General features: G+C 48.6%; 1 protein-coding gene across 1 annotated transcript in view; it reads right to left on the bottom strand.

The window, feature by feature from the left end:
• The window catches only part of OPTN (optineurin), a 592,249-nt gene that overhangs the window by 181,858 nt on the left and 391,969 nt on the right, over positions 1–18,422 (bottom strand). The window contains exon 11 of the mRNA XM_078674172.1: positions 7,135–7,293. Coding sequence (XP_078530298.1) covers positions 7,135–7,293 — 159 coding nt within the window. The remainder of the gene's footprint in view (positions 1–7,134; positions 7,294–18,422) is intronic.

Here is an 18,422-nt window from a genome sequence, read left to right as displayed (position 1 = left end):
GCTTCCACCCACTTGCTAAATGCGCACACCACAACAAGTACATATTTTAGGCCTTGGCATCTGTCTAGCTGGATGTAGTCCATCTGCAGGACTTCAAATGGGTGGTTTGGAACCCCAAATCCCCCCCGGGGTACTACAGTTCCTTTCCCGGGGTTGTGTTGCAGGCATATTAAGCATTGTTGAACCAGGCGTTTGGCGGAATCTGGGATCTTATCATTGTGCCAAACCCTGGAGACAAGTTCGATCATGGGGGCTGATCCTATGTGGGCAGGGGAGTGTGCCATGGTCAGTATGGGAATCAAGTATGAATCAGGTAGCAACCATTTGTTCGTGTCTTTTGTCCGCCAGCAGCCTTCATCGTCTTTCAATCCCACCCGTGTCCATTCAGTCAACTCGTGTTGTGTGCTAGCCGTTTGAATGTCCCTGATAGTGTCTCCAACGTCAGTCCACCTTTCCGCTTGTGATCTGGTCACGTACATATGTGTTGTCGTCCTATTTTCAGCTGTCGTTCGGGCGGTGATGTCGGCTAGTGCATTTCCCTGTCCAATAATGTCTGTCACCTTCTTGTGTGCCTGGCATTTGATGACGGCAAGTTTGTCGGGGAGGAGGACAGCTTCGATTAAGGCGGAGACTAGATCCCCGTGCAAAATGGGTGTGCCGTGTGAGGTCAAGAATCCCCTTTCCCTCCAAAGGAGCCCAAAATGGTGAACCACCCCGAAGGCATACTGGCTGTCGGTGTAAATGTTCGCTGTGGTTCCTGTCGCCAGGATGCAGGCTCGTGTCAAAGCAATCAGTTCCGCTGCCTGGGCAGATCGCTGGGTGATGCGGGCTGTTTCTACTACGGTTCGGGCCGTGGTGACTGCATAGGCAGCGGAAGTGGTACCGTCGGAGAGTTTGATGCAAGAACCGTCCACCCACAGCTCCCCGTCGGGGTCAGGGAAAGCCGTGTCTCTGAGATCAACCCTACTCCTGGTCTGTTCGTCCGTAAGAGTCACGCAGTCATGTACGGGGTGCACATTGGGATCGTTCTCTGGCAAGGGTAACAGAGTTGCCGGGTTCAGTGTGGTGCATCTTTTCAGGGTGATATGGGGGGCAAGCAAGGTCAGTTCGTATCCAGTCAGTCGTGCACTCGTCAGATGTTGCGTCTTGGTTTGGTTCAGGAGGGTGTCGACTGCATGGGGTACCAGTACCATGAGGGAATTCGAGAGTACAATCCCCTCACTCTGTCGGATAGAGATTGCAGCAGCAGCTACAGCTCGAAGGCAGGCAGGCAAGGCTCTGGCGACAGGGTCAAGAGTGGCAGAGAAGTAAGCGCACGGTCGTTGCTTAGGGCCGATGGCCTGGGTCAGGACAGATAAAGCGCACCCCTCCCTTTCGTGAGTGTAAAGGGAGAAGGGCTTTTTGTAATCAGGGGTACCTAGGACAGGGGCTGAGCAAAGGGCATCTCGCAGTTCCGTGAAGGAAGTTTGACACTCAGGGGTCCATGGGAGTGGGAAAGGGACGTCTTTGTTTAGCAGAGAAAGCAGTGGTTTCACAACGAGGCTGAAGTTTGGTAACCATTGTCGGCAGAAGGAGGTGAGGCCTAATAGGGAGCGAACCTGCTTCTGGGTCTTAGGGACAGGGGTATCTAGAATGGTTTGGATTCGATCAGGAGTGAGTTTTCTTCCATCTTTGGACAAAAGGTGGCCTAGGTAAGTGACCTGGGGTAGGCAGAATTGCAACTTCTTCTTGGAGACCTTGTGGCCATTCTCCGCAAGGAAGTGCAAGAGTTGAATGGTGGTGGTAACCGCTAGAGGGGTGGTGTCGGCTGCCAAAAGGATGTCATCGACATATTGTACCAACACCACTCCGTCGGGTAACTGGACTTGGTCTAGTTGTCTTTTGAGGGCCTGGCTGTAGATGCTAGGGCTTTCCGTGTAGCCTTGAGGCGCTCGGCAAAACCTATATGAGCGGGCTTTTAGGGTAAAGCCGAAGAGATATCGGCTGTCTGGGTGGATGGGGATGGAGAAGAATGCGTTCTTGAGGTCGATGACGGAAAAGGTGGTGGCAGTGGATGGAATCAAAGTCAGGATGGTGGTGATGTCTGAGACCACAGGGTACTGGGGTACCACCACTTTGTTGATCTCTCGGAGGTCGATGATAAAACGGTATGCTTTCTCATCTCCCTCTCCCTGTTTCTTGATGATGGGCAAGATAGGGCTGTTGCAAATGTTACTAACCACTTCCTCTACCACTCCTGCGTCTATCAGTGACTGGATAATCATTACCAATGCCTTCTCGCCCTCTGGCGATATCCGATAATGTGGGAGTTTTGGGAGTGTTGCGTCTGGTCGGACAGTAATGTGCACTGGGTCAATTAACATACGCCCTACGTCCGAATCCGCTTTGGCCCACAGATACGGAGGTAGAGTGTCAAGCAGGGATGCGTCAACGTCGGTGATGGAAAACATGTGTCGGGGAGAGCAATGTCTAAGCAGAACGGGGTTGTCGTAAAGAAACACTCGAACTCCATCTTGAGAACACCTGATCGTCGCTCGGAAGTGTTTCAGTAAGTCAAGTCCCATAATGGCGTCAGGGCTATTGGAGGAGAGCAAGAACGTGGTGTCGGTGGTGTTGTTTTCTACGTCAAAGAGAATCGGGGCAGACAAAGGGTTGGTGGAGGGCGTTCCATCGAAACCTGTCGATGTTATGAGTGAGCCAGACAAGGGTGCCCTTGGAATCAGTCGTTTAGATAACGCACTACGTGTTGCGCCAGTGTCTACCAGAAATGGAGACTTGGTACCCAGGACCTTAGCAGTGACATAAGGGCCCTGCTGGTCAACATAGAGCTCGACTGGATCCCTCCCTCGCCCTTGGCTGTCCTATGCGAAGGTGTGGGTGTCGTCATAGTCAGATTGTTGATATTGGTTCTGCCTGGGTCGATCGAACGTATTTGGTCTGCCTGATCTGTCGTTAGTCGCGTCATTTGGGGGCCCTCGCTGTTGTCCCTTAGGTCTCGGTCCGTTTGCTACATCCCTGGGGTCTTTGTTTCTGATCATTTCCAGAAGAACTGGGCACTGGGATTTCCAATGGCCAGTCCCTTTGCAGAAAGCGCACTGGTTTTCTCTAAGGTCTGTGCGTCCGCTGTAGGAAGTCAGAGTGCGGTCCTGGGGAAATGTAGTCTTAGGGACGTTCGTCTGGTAGTTTCCCCGATATTGGTCTCGTCCTATAGTCACCCCTTGCAGTTTGGCAATCATCACCCTCTCTTTTAAGTCCTTCTTCTTTTTCTCTGTCGCCCTATCGTTTTCATTTTTCTGATGCTCATAATATTGGGCCATTTGGAGAATCGCTGTAGGTTTGGAGGCTGCCCAACTACTCTCGCTGGCCTGTAGTTTCTGGGAGATTTCCGATGATAGGCCCTTAACATAATTCTGGACAAACAGATGGTGTCCGGTTGCAGTGGTCATGTCCTGGCCGCTGTAATCGGAGAACACCGTTTCAAACCGGGAGAAGTATTCCGATACATCCTCCTGGGGTTTCTGGCGACAGGCTGTTACTATCGACCAGTCCACTTTCTTTTCTGGGATCAGGGTTTTTAATTTCTCTACGATTTTATCTGGAAGGTCTAGAATGGATTTCAAAGGCTTTTGTCCTGGTCCCCGTTGTTTATCCAGGTCATTGAGTTGTGTCCAGGTTTGTCCGAACAGCTCAAGGTGATCGACTTTCCGGATTTGCTTCCACACATCAGCTGGTAGACATAACCCGAAGAACAAGTCGATGTCAGCCAGGGTCATAATCGTTGAGCCCAGGGCTGTACCCAATTCAGTATAGAAGGCAGTGGGGTTTTTACGTAGGTCGGGTAGAGATTTCCGGAATGTCAGTATCTCTTGCCGGTCCCATGGCTGGTAGACCCAGTTGTACACTACCCTTCCCTTCGCATCTTGGTTGTTTGCATCATCGTGAGTCCCTGTACCTCGGGGAGGAACCCAGTAAGGGGCAGCCTCTCGTATTGGCATCATGGTGTTAGATTGCTCGGTTGGTGGTTCGGTCACTACGGAGGTTGCGGATTTAGCTCCCGGCTTTCGTTCAGTGAGGTGGCGGAAAACCTCAAGCGTACGCGTAAGGAGGTCCGACACATCACACTCGCCCCCATCCCCGATATCGACCTTCCGGTACAGAGTCGTTAGGCTCTCGGGACCGTTTTCTCGATATCGGTCCTCGTATGCATTCAAGACATGATAACACAGTCGTACGGTAAAATGTCGTCTGTGACTCCCTGTATACGAGCTGAACATATCTGTGATGTACTCTTCATCATCCTTCCTTTCTACCAGTGTCCTTGCTATTTTGTCGATCCCCGCTCGCTCATCTTTGCTTAGCCTGCTTGTTCTTGCAGGACCAGCCCCTCGGGTCTCATGGTCGTCTAACGTTGTTGTTGATGCGGTTTTTAATACAAGGGGTTCGGCCGGCACAGAGGCCATTGGGGCCGAAGCTGTGGCGGTACCTTCGTTTGTACCTGGGGGTGGCACGTGCTGCGCCAAGGGTTGGGAAGGGGCATATGGAGGGGGCATGTAGATGATAGGAGGACCTAACAGCAGATCCTCGTTGGCTCGTTGTTTCGAGGGTAAATCAGGGTAGAGCATGGAGGGAGTTCTAACCGGACACTGGCTTGGTGTTTCCATTTCTAGTTTCTGTTTAGCTTTCTCTCTTTCCTTTATCTCTTTTTCTAGTTTCTGGGCAGCTAGGTGGGCTGCTTTTCGCAGCTCTTTTTCCAACCTACTCTCAGTTTTCTTTTTACGTTGTTCAGTTTCTTTTCGCCACATGCCGAAACTGTCGAGCATAGTGGGTGTTGTCTTGTTTTTTACCCAGGGCAGTTTCTAGCGTTTTTATTTTATCATCATCGAAGGATCCTATCAGGGGCCACTGACTTTCTTGACCCTTTTTCGTATATTTATGCCATAGTTTACTATAGGCTATAGCGGTCAATCCATGCTTCATGAACATGTCCTTATTAGGGGTGCCTTCCAGTGGGGCTGGGTGGTCCATCTCTAATAAGCGGTCCGGGCTAAACAGGCTACTAATCAGTGGGGAGAAGACAGACATGACGGCTCGTAACGAGGGACTAAAAAGTCAGCACTGCCTATCTTATCACTAGGTGCAAAGACTGGACAGAATATTTCTATTCTACGTTGTTTGCAGGCAGTGAATACCTCATGGATCAAAATAACAAAAAGACCAATAAATATTCAATGGGAAGAATGAGTAGGTCCGCAAAGATCTGCGTTACCTACCCTTTTCACTATCTGCAAAAAGGGTGGTCTCTTCCCTGTTTGCAGACAGAGAATCTCCAGGAAACAATAGTTTTGCGAACAACAGTTCAGTTTCAAGTAATTATTGAGTGGGGGAGAAAAAATAAGCACGGCTACTGCCCTACCTATCCTCCACTGCTTGCAAAGAGAGAGCCCGTTGTTTCTCCGTTTGCAGACAGTGAATCTCCAAATAAATAAAAAAAGGAGCAATACTAGTATTTTTTTAAAACAATCAAGCAATCAGTTCGCAACTTGTCGTGTTTACACGACCTTACCCGGACCGCATGGACAGTTTCTTGTCTTCCGAATCCAGCGCCCGATCGTCCTCTCTTCTCCGTTATCCTCGCGGCACTCCTGATGGTTCCCAGTCAGGACCGTAGATCACTCGAGAGAGGTCTGTTCGGAACCAGTGAAGTTCGGATGATCGGCTGTCAGACGAGGGTCTATCGGACAGACGCGTTCCCGATCGTTGCAGTCGTTCACTCTGTCGTCAGGACCTCTCCCACTGGATCCACGGGTCGCTGATGGGCCCCACGCTTGGGACGCCAATTGTTAAAAAGGGTGACACTACCAACCAGAATATAAGATCCTTAAGTATTGCCCGGCGGTGTCGCCTCCTGAACCCATAAAGAAGTTAAACTATTGAAGAGGCAGGCGCTGGAGACTGGAAGGCAGGAAACAAGGTTTTTATTCTCTCCGGAGGAGAACACAGCAAAACGGACAGCAGGTATCGTTCTGAGGTGCTCTAACTGCATCCCTGAGGCCTGGCCTCTTATACACAAGTTTCTTTTTATTGCATGTAACATATTCTCGTCGATACTTTGATGTACAGAAAGACATCCTCAGATCCCCCCCTTTCAGGCCCGTTCCCACACAAGGTTACAGTGGAAGTCCCCGCCCCGTTCACAACAGGTGATGATCATCGCGCAGCTGGATATTCCGCCGATTCACGGAGTGTGCGGGGTTCGATCGGATCTCGTAGGGCGGGGGGGCTTTGATCAACCCGGGGATCCCTTGATGGAGGAAGCTTTTTATTGTACGGGGAGGGGCAAGGAACAGTATCGGCAGAGCTGGGTGTCGGCCTGGGAACGAGGAAGACAAACGGGCACACGGAAGAAAGGGGGTTTGCATCAAAGGGCCGGGGATCATGAATGGGAAGAAGGGAGGTGTTGCGCTGGGAACAGGACGAGGGCCTGGGGCAGAGCAGCGCTGAAGAGGGGTTTATGATTTCAAGGCAGGTGCAGGCAGGGGGGTTGTCAGCATGCGGGGGATGCCAGCGAAGCTAGGAGGGGGGAGAGGGGCGCGCTGGCTCTCGGCGAGAGCAGGGAAGCCATGGTGTTCAAAATGGCGGCTGTTTTACGCGCACAAAAGGTTCAAGGAGAGCAAGAGGGCGCCGATAATGTTGACGGTTTCAGCCTAACTTTCAACAATAGTTGAATAATTAATTTTTCAAAATGCTTATGTAAGTAGACTTGTCAAGTGCCAGGACACTACTTTATTGTTTTTCCTTTCTTTTACAAATAGGTAGAACACAGGTGAGGTTAGAAATTGGAGATGCTCAGAAAACGTACAACGTCTTCAAAGGAGCTGCTGTGGTGGTGGCAGCTCCTCTGACGACAGACTTTTGCAAGGCAAGCGTAGATCTCTAAATATGGGTCTGCAGTCCGCTAAACCTTGAATAACATCTTAAGTCCTAAAACAAAGGCATTCTGTTGCAAACAATTATGTACATTTTGCCTACCTAAGTAAATGTTAGAATCAATACAATTTTATAAACTAAAGAAACATTTTCGTACTGGAGCACAAAGCAGTGACATGGTATCTAACTAAAGAAATATTTTCTTACCTGAGCACGAAGCAGTGACATGGTATCTAAGGCTTCCTCTTGCTTATAAAGGGTCTGCTTCATTTCATCAATCTGGGATTGTTTTGCAGCCAATGCTTTCTCTGCTAAATTCAACTGCTCATTCAGGTCATTCATGACTTCCTTTCGGACACTTTCGGACTGCAAACAAGAATAGAATTTATTTGGCAAAGAAGATAAAATAGAGAAATTGAGAATATGACTGCCGATTACCCAGTAGATGGCAACCGACTACCCAGTAGATGTTGGGCTGTCAATCCCTGATTCACATTCATAATCTGTCTCCAATCCATCGTTTTGTAGTTGTTTAATCCACCATAACCAATTTTAGTATACAAAAAGTCAAAAAATCACTGTCGTTTTATACTGTAATAAAAAAATTACAAATATTTTATAAACCAAGATTGAAGATAAGTGACTCAAAGAAATATGCTCAGAAACATTAATTCCACAATCTAAAACTTAGAAATAAAATCAACTGTTATAACTAAAACTTAAGTTCATCCCAACTATTATAAGTAAGGCAAATTATGAGTGGTTCATACACATAGCGAAATTCAATACTTGAAAAACACCGCTTAGAATCCTAACCCAAAACAGAATTGAACCTTATCCTAGGTGTAGGCAATCAAACAACCATTTTTAAGATTTACGTTGCGGGGTTCTTTCCTTCTCATGAACTAAAACTAATGCAGACTCAGCATACTGTTGTAGAGGTGATTCAGATCCTAATCAATGACAGTTGTCCAGTATTAATACTTAATTATATGAATGAGGGCATTTGTCATTTTAGTTATTTCATCTCATATGTAAAGCTTGATCACAGTTTATCAAACCAGCAACTCTCTCTCCATACATAGTTACTACTGCATTTGGCCACAGTGGTCTTTCACATGGCAAATTTAAGACCTACTTAACATTTCAAGAAAATAATTGGGCCTGGTTTTGCAACACTGCAGGTCCATCTAACAACTCGTTTTGAAGATATCCAATAATTTTAAATGTGAGAATCCCTAGAGTTCTGCTCCACTGCATGCTTCCACTTTTTGATAACTTGGAATGGTTAAAACATGTTAGTCAATGGTCCAGCTCCAAATTTATTGTTGTAATATCATATTTCCTAAGTTAAGTTTGAGAGAGTAACCTTGTGCTTGGCTACTTGATTTGCTCATGTACCTTAATTGGTCACTAAGTTGCAAGAACTCAAAACCATCAACCACTTGCAATTTAGATTTATTTTTGAAAAACTATTAACTTTGCCTGTACAGAGTTTCCACAATTGGTATCCACTCAGGCGCCCCGACCGACCCTCTTCCCCACCACACCTACAACAAGGCCGACAGCTCCATCGCACCCCACCTGTGCAACATCATCAACCTCTCATTCAAGACCGCGACCTTCCCTGAGAGCTGCAAACACGCCGAGATTAACGCCTTACTGAAGAAACCCAAGGCGGACCCGAGTGACCTAAAGAACTTCCGGCCCATCTCCCTGCTTCCATTTCCGGCAAAGGTCATCGAAAAGACCGTCCGCTACCTAGAAGACAACAACATCCTCGACCCCTCCCAGTCATGCTTCCGCAAAAACCACAGCACCGAGACCACCCTCATCGCCGCCATAGACGACATCAGACTCCTACTCGACAACGGTGAGACAGCAGCCCTCATCCTTCTGGACCTCTCCGCCGCCTTCGACACCGTCTGCCATCACACACTACGCACACGCCTCTACGACGCAGGGATCCGCGACAAGGCCCTGGACTGGATCACCTCCTTTCTCTCCGACAGAACCCAAAGAGTCCGCCTCCCTCCGTTCCACTCCGGAGTCACCAAGACGATCTGGGGTGTCCCACAAGGATCATCCCTCAGCCCGACGCTCTTCAACATCTACATGGCTCCACTCGCACGCATCGCCAGACTCCATGACCTCAACATCATCTCCTACGCCGACGACACCCAGCTGATCCTCTCCCTCACCAACGTACCCCTCACCGCCAAAGTCAACCACCACAGCGGTATGAAGGCGGTCGCCGACTGGATGGAAGAAAGCCGTCTCAAACTCAACACGGACAAGACAGAGATCCTCATCCTCGGACCCAACCCCTCAGCCTGGGACAACTCCTGGTGGCCCACCTCCCTGGGCACCATCCCTACACCAACCAAACTCGCACGCAACCTGGGAGTAATCCTCGACTCGAAACTCACCATGACCAACCAGATCAACGCAGTCTCCTCAACCTGCTTCTACACCCTCCGCAGGCTTCGCAAGATCTACAGATGGATCCCCACTGACACACGAAAAACCATCACTCACGCCCTCATCAGCAGCAGGCTCGACTACGGCAACGCCCTCTACGCCGGAGCCCTAGCCAGACTCCTCAGCAGACTTCAAAGAATCCAGAATGCCTCAGCACGCCTGATCCTCGACGTCCCCCGCCGAGACCACATCACCCCCCACCTGAGAAACCTGCACTGGCTCCCCGTCGACAGAAGAATCACCTTCAAGCTCCTGACCCACGCTCACAAGGCACTTCACAACACAGGCCCAGCATACCTCAATAACCGACTGTCATTCTACGCACCCAACAGGAGACTCCGCTCCGCCGATCTCTCTCTGGCCACCGTCCAACGCATCAACAGAACCACCTCCGGAGGCAGGTCCTTCTCCTACCAGGTCGCCAAGACATGGAACTCCCGCCCTCTCCTCCTACGGCAGTCAGAAGACCCTCAGACCTTCAGGAGACTACTCAAGACCTGGCTCTTCGACCACTAGCTGCAGCCTCCCAGCGCCTTGAGACCCTCGCGGGTATGTAGTGCGCTTTATAAATTGTTTGACTGATTGAATTGGTATCTTACACTTGGCATTATTTGGATCATGTTTCTCAGTGACAATGTAAATGCCATCGATAGTTCATGCTTGACATAATTCGTTCTAGCAAATATAACGGTGGTGTTCACATGTAGTAATAGGAACTTGCAAAGCCAACAGATCTGGCTATAATTTGCTAATACATACAGAGGCATGAACAAATGCTCTTTGAACGATTTGCACATTAAAACCTGACCAATTGGCTATGCCTATGCTTGTTTGTTGTATGTATTTAGTGACAGTACATAAATTTGACATTTGTGGCCATGAACCCATCAGCTGTTGTAATGGAGTAGAAGAGGTGAAGACTGATACTCGTCACATGGGCTGTACTTTCTATTATTGTGTGAAAGTGTCCATACATGAATGCCCTCTAGAATTTTCTGATGTGTACATACCATGCCAGTGAAGAACAAGTTACTTACCTTCAGTAACGATGTATCTGTAAGAGACATATGCCAGTTGTAGATTTCTTACCTTAGAATTTCCCCCAAGTGTCAGTCTGGATCCGGAGATTTTTTTTTTACAGTCTAAAGGCTTTGTTCTAAGCACCACTTTGTCCAGATGCACAGAGAAGAAAGGGGGCTTGGAAGACAAAGCCTGAAGCTCACTCATCCTGCAAGCAGAGGCGAGGGCCACAAGGGAGGCAGTTTTGGGAGAGAGCAGCCTGAGAGGACAGGTATTAAGAGGCTCAAAGGGAGCACACATAAGGTATGTGACAACAAGATTTAAGTCCCACTGGGGCATTATGAAAGAAGATGGAACAAAACAGATGAGTAATGCCCTTAAAGAACCTATTAACAATAGACTTGGGGAGCGTGGCTTCGTTGTGCTGCAAGAAGGCCGCTTGCTGAAGGGGCTCTGCCGGCAGGTCCCTCTTATCCTAAAGAATCTACATCCTGTAGAGGGAATCGAATAAAACAAGATAGCTATCTTGCACCAGAAACGTACTGTGACCGAGATTTGTTGACGGCCGAAAGAAATCGATGCAGCAAGCACACAAATACAGCGTGGGTGGGCCTCGCAAACTGCGAGTGTTAGGTCACAGCGGCATTGACACCTGTCCTGCAGATACCGAGGCCTGGTAAGAGACCCCGTGATGCAGGAGGCTGAATAGCGGTGCATACTGCACGGCATCTGAGACGTTCCTGGGCGTGTGGAGCTGCTGCAGAGGCCTACTTTGACGTAGATGCTGAATTGCAGCCGGCTCTAGAGGAGGCCCGGGCCTGCCTAGGTAAACTTGGGCCCCCAGAGAAAGCATGTCATCAGCAGTGAGTGGGGCCTGGCGCTAAAGCCGTGGCCTGAAGGTATTGTGGTGGTGCCCGGACTGACTGGCCCTGGACGTGTAGCGGTGGCTCACACACGTGGAATGCATGAGTACTCTGGTGTGCCTGAGGGGCTATCTGCCTCGTGAGTGGCCCGCTCGTCCTCTCGCGGCCTGGATAGTGTGGTGCTGTGCTGTGCTGATGCAGGGGGCTGTCGGGGGCCGTCTGGTGTGGACTAGGGCTTGGGGACCGCCAAGTAATTGTACGGACGGTGGCGGGGTGGGGTTGGTGCTGGTGAGGCTGTGACGGGATTGCTTGGCCCCTCTGTGGCACTGGCATTGCGACTGTCTTTGGGAACTCAGGCAGCAGTTGACTCCCATGCACTGTTTAACAGAGGCCACTTGACTGTATTGATACCAAAGAATCTCCACCTAAAGGCAACATGGGGTAAAACGACCCCAAGCAGTCCAAATTGTCATTTGAAAACAAATGCTTACCTCGCACAACAGATACCTGTTCTGAACCTGAAACAGAGTTAAATACCAGGGACTGCGGGGAGAAACAAGATGAGGACTTACTCAACATACTGCAGGATGTCCGCTCCAGCATAAAAACCATAGACAATAAAATTGATGTGCTTACATCAAGGCTGGACAGGGTAAAAAAAGCAGGTTGACTCCCATGAGGTTCGCCTGGACACTCTGGAGACTAGAGTTTCAGATGCAGATGACTACCAAGTCGAGTCCAAGGAGCACATCGTCCAAATGGAAAAAGTCCTCCCAGTCATAAAGGCCAAAAATGAAGATTTAGGGGCGTGCTCCCGGTACAATAATCTAAGATTTACTGGTTGCCCAAAACTATAGCTATACTAAAAATGGAACACTACATTGAGACACTGCTGCGGGACCTGTTTGGTTCAGTTTTGTCCTCCGTACGGATTGTTGAAAGTGCGCATCGCTCACTGGGGCCCAGACCACCTGTGGGAGCAGTACCGAGGCCTATAAAAGCACAGCTATTGACCTATCGGGACCAAGGCACACTACTAAAAGCAGCCAGGGACCAAGGCCCCATTAACCACCAAGGAAATAATCTCTCATTTTTCCCCAGACTACACGCCGCTGGTACAAGCTGCCCGCAAATAGTTCCAGCCAACCAAGCACATCCTACAGCGGGCTTCAGTCCAATACGCCATGCTGTCAGGACTTTCAGGACTACTCTAGTGAGGCCTATCATGCGTTATTATACCTCCAACTTATGTTACGCCAAATCGCCTTTATAACATACCGTAGTCATGATGTATCTTGAAAGCCATCATTTATCCAACAGCCAATTATCATACAAGTTTCTATTAAGTCACTAACTCTTGAAATGCTCGATATTATGCCCAAATATTGTTCCCCACAAAAACACCACGTATTATCTCAATTAGGGGCAAGCCAGAGCTGTTGCAGTTTTCACGACGTTTTATGTATGTCTTCCAGTAAGCCATAGAGTTGTTATGCTGTTCGTTTTGTCTGGAACTATGCAAATAACCTTTCCTTTGTCCCGTAGTCCAATTGAGTTGAAAAGCGGTAAAGTAAACGCTGGTCTTGTGTACTAACGCGACTCCCGTACGGCGCTTCCAGTGCCTATAAATAGAGCCACACCCATCGGCTCGGTGCAGATTATTCTGGGCTCGTGGAGTGTTCCTTTGTATCCTGCTCTTCGCTACTCTGATGTTAACGTTCCCGAATTCTGTATATCCGGCTGGATGCAATTGAAGAGATTCAGGTAAGATCTCTTACATGTTTTTATAAACAAAGTCGGGCATTTTGGTTCTGAGATGCCCGTGTTCCTAGAACTGGAATAACGAAACTTGAGAAGTCTTTGGAAACTACCAAATCTTTAATGACTATAACCTGAGGAATCAGAAAGGTGCCTAGGAAGTACAAGAAACAGATAACTCACTCTTTCTGTATCCAATTAGTTCGAACAGTGGAACTTTGGTGTTTAATATTTAGACTGTTGTAGCTTCAAGACATTGACTTTTTGTGATTTGATAAGAAACTCGGATATTCAACTCCCCATTTGAAGTCTCTGAGAATGTGTATTTAAACCTCTGGTGAAATTATAAACCTAGGTTTCAACATTTCAGCGGATTCAAGTTTGCTAATAGTGGATTAAGCATATGAAAGAATATTCCAGCCTCGAAGTGTATGAAAATCCTGTTATCGAAGGCACTTTCATTACAACAGTTTCTTTTCACAGGTAATTGTAATTTAGTAAGGCTATTTTTCACATTATACTAGCTTGTTAAAATTGAAGATCGTGTTCTCATAATTTCCTGCTGTGTCATTACAGAGCTCCCTCCCCGCAGTACCCTACCTTTCCCTCCCCTCATCTGACCATCCTGAACCTCTGGAATTTTTTTAAACGCAGAATTGGGGCTGCCAGAAGGTTGGCTATTTGAGGGTACTGTTCCTGAGGAACTTGGGTCTTGACATGCTTTACCCAGCACAGCTAAAAATCATGGAAGACTGGCAATCTCACTTCTTCACAGACGCCAAGGCAGCATTAAAATTCGCCAAATACAGAAGCGCCAAGACACAGTCCCCCCGCTCATCTCAGCAAACTGGATCGGAGCAGGTTCTAAGTGACAATGACTAAAGACACTGAAAAGAACGTATGCCAGCGTCTTCCAAAGTCACAAAGCACTACCAGTAGCTATGTCTCATCAGTGGACCACACGACCACGTGCATGATAATCGATAAGTGGATGAAAGGTCACATATACAACTAAACCACATAAAGGTTCACATGTTTAGCGATTCCACAAACTAATAACACGACCTGGCCACCCTGCCTTATGGTTGGGCTGTATGCCGGCAACCCAGGCCCCCACTGGGAGAACTCCCATGGTTCATAATGTAGGTTTGTACGGGGTAAATACAGGGAGGGGGTGGGTAGGGCAATACAACCTAGTTGGGGGGTTGGTGTGGGTGGTGGTTGGGACAGGAGTTATTGAGTTCTTGGGGTGAAGGGAGTTAATTTTCCCGCAATTTGCTGCGATAGACTGCAAAATTGAGAGCTCAGGCAGGATACACAGTTTAACCTACAGTTTGTGTCATTGTGATTGTGCATTTAGGAGATTAACTGACCAACCCATTGTGTACGGCAGCACATTGCATATATATCCACACCACCCAGCAACAGGCAATGGCAGAGGTAAAGTTCCTCATCTGGAACATAAGAGAATTGAATGATTACAGGAAAGCTAAGCTAGTTCATTCATATCTAACCAGGCAAAAAAAAAATCTATATTTGCTTCTGGCAGGAAACGCACATGAGAATTGGTGCGGACCCGAAAGTAAACAAAATATACTGGGGTGAAACACATTCAGCGTCGTACTCCAACTATGCTAGAAGGATGATGATATTGATCAGGCGGGGGTCAGGTTGGACAACCTCTCACACACTAATAGATCCAGAGGGGCGTTATGTCATTCTAAAAGGAACACTGATGACAACCCAGGTGACGCTGTTCGCTATCTATGGCCCTAACATAGACAACCCAAATCTTTTTACCACTGTGTGGTCTTAAGTCATCTTCCTGGGCTTCAACACAGTAATACGGAGGGAGGGTAATTTCAATACCATCATGCAGGACCCCCTGGACAGAGTGGGATCTGCCTGCCAAATGCATCCCAGGAGCACCCAACAAATTCTCTCCATTATGCATGATAATGGACTGTTAGACATATGGGCCTGCTGGCATCTGGACATTAGAGAGGGCACCATAATGGTCCAGACTAGACTACTGGCCGGTCTCGGGCGATGTTGCGGCCAGGGCCATTGGCACTAGACTCCAACTGCGCACGCTGTCTGACCATGAGCCAGTACAGCCAAGTTGGAATATACTACACACTCGGCCCCGTGCATTCAACTGTCGACAACCCCCATGCCCTACAAGACACAGCCTTCAGAGAGGAGATACGTAGGGAACTTGTTCAATATTTTTCCATTAACGAAGGTTCCTATCCACGCTATGGGAAGCCTTTAAGGCAGTGATAAGGAGAGCATGCATAGTTAAGCAATCCGGGGTCCTAAAATCAATTAGACAGACACTAGTGGGGCTAGAGCAGAATATAAGTGACCCTGAACTGCTATATCACCAAACAGGTGAGCCTACACATCTTGCAACACTGAGAGTGAAAATATCGGCGGAGTTTGGTGAAGAGGGAATAGTGTTTCCTGGGTAAAGACGCCAGAGCCCGGTGCTACGCGGAGGGTGACAGACCAGGTGGGGCTTTGGCAAATACACTTAGGCAACCATCAACCTCAGCTTATATAACTGAACTTCTAGATGAGGATTCAACTCTACTCAGAGGACAGCCATGGTCACATGCCTCATCAACTTTTATTCCTCTCTTTACATAGCCACACAGGACAGCCCACACCCTGAGATACAAAACTATCTGGATTCCACTGAGCTGGTCTGGCTAAGTGATGCCCACCGGGCTTATCTGGCTGAACCTTTTTCTACGGAAGATATGATATAGGCCATAAGTAGTATGCCTGGAGAAAAGGCCCCAGGACTTGACAGACGGACGACTTATTTTTATAAGACCTATGCGGTTGAGCTTGCCCCCCACCTCCTAGCAGTCTATCAGGAATCTTTAGATCGAGGTTCCTTGCCACCCACAATGAGAGAAGCAGTGATAATTTCTCTTCTGAAGCCAGACAAGCCAGCCCACCTATGCGACTCATAGTGTCCACTCTCGCTAATCAATGCTGACTACAGAATACTCGCTAAGTTTCTCGCCACCAGGATGCAACTGCTCCTGCTGCTAATTACCAGACCTGACCAGTCTGGATTTATACCTGCCATATATACCTGTATATCTGTCGATCCACAGAGCACAATCTGCACACCTTCTTTTCTGTTCGGCATCAGCTTGATCCTCAGTTACCGGCCCCTGCAGTCTTTCTAGATGCTATGAAGAAGTTCGATTCACTGTAATGGCCATACCTGTTCACTATATTACCCAGGATGGAATTTAGTCCTAACTTTATCAAGTTGATCCGACTGCTCTATACTGAGCCCAGTGCGAGACTAAAAGAAAATGGGATGCTGTCTGTCCACTTCCCAATAACACGTGGAACCAGACAGAGGTGCTCTCTCTCACCGCTGCTATTTGCAGTGGCCATGGAGCCAATGGCTGCCAGAGTGCGTCATTACCATACAGTAAGGGAGCTGAGGTCTACAGATAGAGGCTTAATAACATCAATGTATGCGGATGACATTACTCTATATATCCGTGCGCCAGACGAGAATCTAAACTTGGTATTGAGAGAGGTTCTCCAGTTTGGAGACATGTCTGGAGTAAATGTGAACTGGGCCACATCGACGTTATTACCCCTGACTGATGCCCTACTTAGGACGGAACTGGAATATCCATTGACCTGGGCAACTGGATTGGTGAAAAATCTGGGTATATGGCTCAGCAGAGACACACAAGAAATATGGCGTATGAATTATGGTCGACTGATGGAGTGGCAGGAGCGTAAGGTAGCCACCTGGTCCGCTCTACCATTGTCTCTGGCGAGTAGAATAGCCATAACCAAAATTATAGCCCAGCCCAAACTCCTATATTTATTCACCAACGTACCAATCTCTCTCACACAAGCATTTTTCAAGAATCTTTGTTCCATGATGACTGCCCTTGTAATGTCTGGGAAGCATCTGTGCGTCAATAGGGAACTCTTGACGCTGCCGCTTTCGCAGGGAAGGTTGGGTGCACCAGACTTTGACCTACACGTACTGCACGCACAAGCTCAGTATTGGGTGCAACCGATTCAGTTTCAGGGCCATGTGTCGTGGTGGAAAAGGATATGGCCGAACCCACCCAACTGCAGGTAGCCCTATATCAACCATATCGCAGAACAAATGATGAGGTGAATACTGTAGAGACATTGCGAAGGGCGTGGGAGGGATTAAGGAAGAGTACCAGGACCCTGTCTCAATATAGTGAAACCCAGCGAGTGCAGTAGGTCTACCTTAGTCTGGAGGTGGGAGACGACAGCCTGGGGCGAGCCCGCCTTCAACAGCCAGTCGTCAAGATAGGGGAAGACTGGAACCCCTGATCTTGGCAGATGAGCTGCGCCCACTGCCATCACCTTTGTGAACACCCGAAGGGCACTGGTACGGCCAAATGGGAACATGGTGAACTGAAAGTGCTAGTGGCCCACCGTGAACAATAGATAGTGTCTGTGGGCTGGCAAGACGGAAATATGGAAATAAGCATCCTGCAAGTCCAACGCCACCATCCAGTCTCTGAGATCGAGCGCAGACAGGACCTGAGGCAACATGAGCATCTTCAACTTCTCCGTCCGGAGGAAGCGGTTGAGGGCCCTGAGGTCTAGAATAGGATGCAGTCCTTTGTCGTTCTTAGGCACCAGAAAGTAGAGGGAATAACAACCAGGACCTACATTCGGCACAGGGACACTCTATAGCAACCTTGGCCAAGACATCGGAGACTTTCTGGCGGAGAAGTGCCAAATGATCCTCCGATATGTGTTTGAAAGACAGTGGCATGGAGGGAGGAGTAGTCTCAAAGGGGAGAGAGTAGTCCCTTCGGACGATTTGCAAAACCCACCAGTCGCCATGATGGATTGCCAGTAGAGGAGGTGATCGCAAATCCTGCCTCTAACTGGCCCCTGATGGAACTGAAAATTCAGACTATGAAGGTTTAGAGGCTGCGGTGGAGGTTGGGGTTAGTAAGGGCGGCCTGCTGGCTCCCAGACCCACAAGGTCCCTGGATCCCACGTCTGCAGCCACGTAGAGCCTGGGCAGCTTGCGTGAACTGGTGGCTAGACTGGGCCGGACATGGTTGGGTGCCCCTTGCATAGCAACAGAAGGGACAAAAAGCAGACTGGAGTGGGCGAGAAGGTGCAGTGAGGCCTAAAGATCTCAGGCCATAGTTCTAGAATCTTTAAAGCACTCCTGCGCTGAGTCTGCTTTGTCGTCAAAAAGATGACGTCCATCAAAGGGCATGTCCATCAAGGTTGATTGGACATCTCCTGAAAAGCCAGATGTCCTCAACTAGGTGTAGCACCGAAGGGCTAATGACGTGGCAATCGTTCTGTCCAGTCAGTCTG

Source organism: Lissotriton helveticus, chromosome 1_1, assembly GCF_964261635.1.
Source record: "Lissotriton helveticus chromosome 1_1, aLisHel1.1, whole genome shotgun sequence".
Classification (NCBI taxonomy): domain Eukaryota; kingdom Metazoa; phylum Chordata; class Amphibia; order Caudata; family Salamandridae; genus Lissotriton; species Lissotriton helveticus.
Note: the sequence above shows the minus strand (reverse complement) of the source record. Positions and strands in the feature narration are given on the sequence as shown.